The sequence below is a fragment of the Limulus polyphemus genome, unplaced genomic scaffold, assembly GCF_000517525.1.
Source record: "Limulus polyphemus unplaced genomic scaffold, Limulus_polyphemus-2.1.2 Scaffold532, whole genome shotgun sequence".
In the NCBI taxonomy this organism is placed as follows: Eukaryota; Metazoa; Arthropoda; class Merostomata; order Xiphosura; family Limulidae; genus Limulus; species Limulus polyphemus.
Window position 1 is genome coordinate 146,536 of NW_013666142.1, and position 5,323 is coordinate 151,858.

The 5,323-nt window shown below is 31.8% G+C and overlaps 1 protein-coding gene across 6 annotated transcripts in view; it reads right to left on the reverse strand.

Moving 5' to 3' along the window:
* Window positions 1-5,323, reverse strand: part of LOC106458905 (cleavage and polyadenylation specificity factor subunit 6-like) — an 82,698-nt gene that overhangs the window by 28,848 nt on the left and 48,527 nt on the right. For 4 of the 6 annotated variants that reach the window (XM_022385276.1, XM_022385275.1, XM_022385274.1 and 1 more), the window contains exon 11: window positions 1,145-1,201. The exons of the other annotated variants lie outside the window; for them this stretch is intronic. In XM_022385276.1, coding sequence (XP_022240984.1) covers window positions 1,145-1,201 — 57 coding nt within the window. The remainder of the gene's footprint in view (window positions 1-1,144; window positions 1,202-5,323) is intronic. 6 annotated transcript variants of the gene reach the window in all.

Below are 5,323 nucleotides of genomic sequence, written 5' to 3' on the forward strand. Positions count from 1 at the left end.
CAAAACAAATACTCAATATATTCATGGACAAAACTTTATTTTATTAAAAGTACTTCACTAAGAAATACAGCTTTTTGTGTGTGAAAGACTTGTAATATCAACTGAAAGACTGCCAAATTTCATGAAGATATACCTATTTTATAGAAAGTTGTAAGTATTAATTTTATGTCAACTTTAAACGAGTACAGAAGGTCACGTGACTCAGTCAAATTGACCGACCCCGTGTCAAAAGATTTAAATTGCCCAGGTATTACTTGAAACGAGTGAGAAAAGGAATTGCAGCAGGACTGTTTCAAATACTTAAACTCCTAAAAAAACAGTGACAGTGATGGGGGCAGATCAAACACAGAATCCACTCCATACATTCATGACTAAGATGGCTCAGAAACAAGATGTCTAGCTAATTTCAGTTCAGTTTATGAAAATACTTTTGACAAGTCATTTTCCAACCTAACTGAGAAATACTCACCCCTCTACCCTTTGATGTAAATTTACTATTTCTTCTAGAAGGAACCCTGCATACTGATCACCTTATATTTAAAGCCCCCATCTCACTTTTTTATATTAAACAAAAGCACCACCTGCACCCTTAGTAATACAGATGACAAAAATCAGAACACTGTTTTCAAGGTAAGAACAATTATTTTCTACTTCCAATTTAAATTGCCAAGTGACAACAGCAGTTCTTATGTATGTTTTCAAGATTAATCTAAAACTAGAGTCTATAATAATAACAATAAAAAAAGGTACACTGGACTTGTAGAAAGCAAATGCCTCATCCAAAGTAAAACACTGTTTCATCACATTAATACATAGTATACAAGCTTTCCATAAAATATCAATAGACTGAAAGTTATGTAACAACACCTCAATGGGCAACTTTATTTCAAAGTATTGTCTCAGTGGTATATTAACTAAAAGAAATATTAACATAAGTATGTCTTATGTCTCCTTTTATCCACTGAACAAATATATTTTTCTTCACTTTAAAACTTTGTGTGATTTTGAAATAGGATTTCAAGGTATTAAACTCAGCTTATTGTGGTAGTTGTACTAAGTTGATTAGGCAAATAATTGCACATATAAGAAGATACAATGAAATCCCTTTCGTAAAACCTCAATCATCAACCTCGTGGAGACTCACCTGTTGGACCAGGGTGTGGTGGTCGTGTTGAAGTAACACCGGGAGGCAATGGTTGCTCTGTGGAAACAAAAATAAGTATTTACAATGTATTTAACTGCACACACTTAAGAATAATTATTAAGTTTCATTTCATCACTATTTTCTTGAATATGATGCCATACTGCCATTATATTCCAGTATTTTTCACTTGCAGTTATTCTAGTACAAAAAACAATGTCACAACCTTTTTCAATTACATTCAACCTTTAGCATCAACATATGTTGATAAAATTGGCATCAAAATATAGTTTCCAATTCAAATTTTTATACTGTGTAAGTTTAATTTCATATTTTAAGGGGAGATATGTATATAAAATCTTAATGTTCACTTCTTTGTATCACATGAAACTTTGCTTCAAATCGCTCATTTCAAATTATCTTTCTCTTCTATATCAAGTTCTAAGTTCCCACAAAGTTTATAGTTGCACTATAGATGTCCCCAAACAAAAATGTGAACTTACAGCCTTCAATTTTTTTTGTTTCAACCATTTCCATATGGGTATGGGTCAAAGCCCATGTTATAACATTTTATAGACTAACAGTCAAAATTTTATTAAATGACTATTTTACAAATGTATATCTATAAATTTGGAATCAAACTGTAGTCTGCAATTCAAATTTTATTATTACACATTATTTAATTTCTTAGTTCAAAAGTAAATGTTAAAAAAATATAGATTTTTTGAGTGCGTCACATGGTACATCTTCTACATTTGCTCATATTGTATTGTGGTCATCATATCTGCAGAGATATCATTATATTTGGTGAACCCACCACAGTATCCCCACCCACCTCTTCCTCTTTTGGAAATACTTGTTTACCAACACCCACTTCTCTTAACTACATGTTTGTAACCAATCAAAAACTCTCATTTCAAACTATGTAATTCTGTCGCTCTTACTGAAGTATTTACATGGGTAAAGCCATTATAACTGTTCGAGCATTTGGAGAGTAGTGATCAGGATAATATGCTGATCAGAAATGTGATTTTTAAGACCCAAATATAGTTGTTAGGAAGCCTGATAAATGACAGTGGAATTCTGTGGTAATGGTATAATAATTTATAATTTTTTTGTTATTTTGAAATGCATATATAAAGCCTACAAAACTTTTTGTTTTCAAATGTCTCCACGTGCCAGATTTAATGAGGCTTAGCAAGTACAGCACACGACTACAAAAAAACTTCATAACATCATTGTTTTCTAGATACATTTTTTTATTCACTGTTCTATGTTTAAGAAAAACAACTGACATTTATTTACAAATTTACTTGTAAATGGCAATAACATATACACTTGTGTAACGTATAGTAACTGAAATGAGATTATATTTTACAAAATACTTGGTGCTAGTACTAAGAGTACGACATTCCTCGATACATTATTTAAGCTAGCTATTCACGATGAAATTTAGTTGAATGGACGGCAACTGCTTGTTGTAGAAACACAAGTATAGAGAACGACATTTCAAAAGTATTCCACCTAACCTGAAGATGAAAGGCAGAAGACTTACGAAACATCTTCCTCTATATTTGTGTTTCTACAACAGACAGTTGCCATCCATTCAACTAAATTTCAAGAGTAAGATATCTTTACTTTGTAAAAGACAGTTATAAGCTGATTGTTTGGTTTTGGGGGTTTATTGGCACAAAGCAACGTTGCTATCTGTGCCAAACAACTGATATAAAAATAAGAAGTTAAACTATAGAAAATAAAAAGAAATCAAGTTAAAAGCAAAACAATGTCCCAAAATTAGGTAAAAAACTCAAATACAATGGCTCTTAAAAAGTTAAAAACACACAATCAAGCTGGACAGTGTCACCATCATCAATGATACCATCACACATCAGGGGTAAACCCTTAGAAAAGAGAAGTCTAAAATGGTGCTGCCACTTATTTTTGTAACGACTGCACGAAAGTAAAATGTGTGCAATTGTGATTTGAGTGTCACAAAGGCCACACATTGGTGGGTCAGTCCCACATAAAAGAAAATGATGAATAAAAAATTTGTGACCAATGCATAACCTAACCAAGACAACTTCCTCCCGTTGATCCTTATGGAAACTAGATGACCAAACAACAACAGTAATTTTGATCTGGAAAAGCTTGTTTTAAATTTGCTCACCCCAAATCGACTGCCAACAAGTGCAAAGCCAGGCCCTGATGATAGGACCATAGTCCATATACAGGACAGGCACAGCTGTGACAACACTAGAGCAGATGAACTCGGCTGCAGTGTCAGCAAGCTCCTTCCCACGAATACCAACGTGGCCAGTTATCCAGAAAAACAGGATAGAAACAGATGACAGTGAAAAGTGAGCCAGTCTTTTCTGAATATCAATGAGAACAGAGTGAGAACTCACATTAACCCCATACCTACCGAGGCCATTCTCTCTTATAGAGAATTTATCTTTTATTGGTTTTCAGATTTTACTTTTCTAAATAGCATAACATTCAATTATTTGTACTAAATTGTATTATTTAATGAAGTTTGAAGAGAAATTTAACCCTTTCGAGACACGTCACGGGTGAAAGGCCATGTCATCTCGTTTGTTGACCCGCATTCAAAATTTCATTGAACTATTTCATGAATTTATGTCAATAACTTTGGTATGAATCTGTAGATTATAATTCAAATATTAGTACTATATATATATATTACTCAATTTCTTAATTTAAAAGCAATATTAAAAAAAAACACAGCTAAACATCAATTTTTGTGTGTCATGTGGTATGTTGAATGTAGCATTGGTGCAAATTAGATGTTTGTGAAGTCAAAATACTAAATCTATAGTTGCGTACAAATTAGAAACTCAATGATATTGACAAGCTAGAATATAAAATAAGAAAGTCTTATCTATTCTATTTGCTAAGATATTGCTCATGTAATGTAATATATCAAACAGTGGCACCCCATCCACCTCTTCCCATTTTTGGAAACGCTCCCTTATATACACTTACTTCTATATATCACATGAATAACCAATTGGAAGCTCAGAATGTCCCCATAGTGGCTTTCTCAGCCATTATAACAGGTTTGGTGCCATTTCTTTCTTTTGAACAAATATTTCAACAAGGTAGGGTGTTTATAGTCTCCTCGAAATTTCATATTTAGACTAAAGTACATCTTAGTTACTATGCTTTATAATTTATTGTGGAATTCTATGTTACTGATATAGTAACTTATGATTTTTTAGTTATCCAAATGTACATATAAAACCTAAAAAAATTATTTTGTTTCATATCCTCCACGTGCACATTTTTTAAAGGCTTAGCAACCTATGTCAAGCAGTAACCGAGTACAAAGGTCATAACTAGAAGGGATAATTGTTTGCTTTACTTCTTTATTTACTGTTCTATGTTTTAAGAAAAATAACTAAGAACTTATTTCGAAAAGGCAAATATCTATATACACACGTAATGTAGAATAACTGAAATGTGACTGTATTTTACAAAACACTAGTCTACTAAAACACAGCCAAGACAAGTTACTTTGTATAGACTAAAGGTCAGTTTTGTTATTTTATATAGTACCATGAGTGCAGGTGAGCCATGTCATTGTAACTTCTGTATTCTTAGCCAGGCATGGCTGAAGGATCAATATAATAAAAACAATAAATATATATATATAATTTGTTTTCATTCAAGAATGAAAGATGTATAATTTATATTTATTTCCTAATTTTTTATGGTTGAGCGATTGGTCAAATCTACCAAACCCATACACAGATTAATTACTGAAAATAACAGAACAAAACACTAGTCTACTAAAACACAGCCAAGACAAGTTACTTTGTATAGACTAAAGGTCAGTTTTGTTATTTTATATAGTACCATGAGTGCAGGTGAGCCATGTCATTGTAACTTCTGTATTCTTAGCCAGGCATGGCTGAAGGATCAATATAATAAAAACAATAAATATATATATATAATTTGTTTTCATTCAAGAATGAAAGATGTATAATTTATATTTATTTCCTAATTTTTTATGGTTGAGCGATTGGTCAAATCTACCAAACCCATACACAGATTAATTACTGAAAATAACAGATAAAATATAAAGTTTTTTCTTAAGAAACGTTTGATACCTATCTGGACAGTATAAAGATTTCACATGTGAAATTTGAAAATTTTCTGATG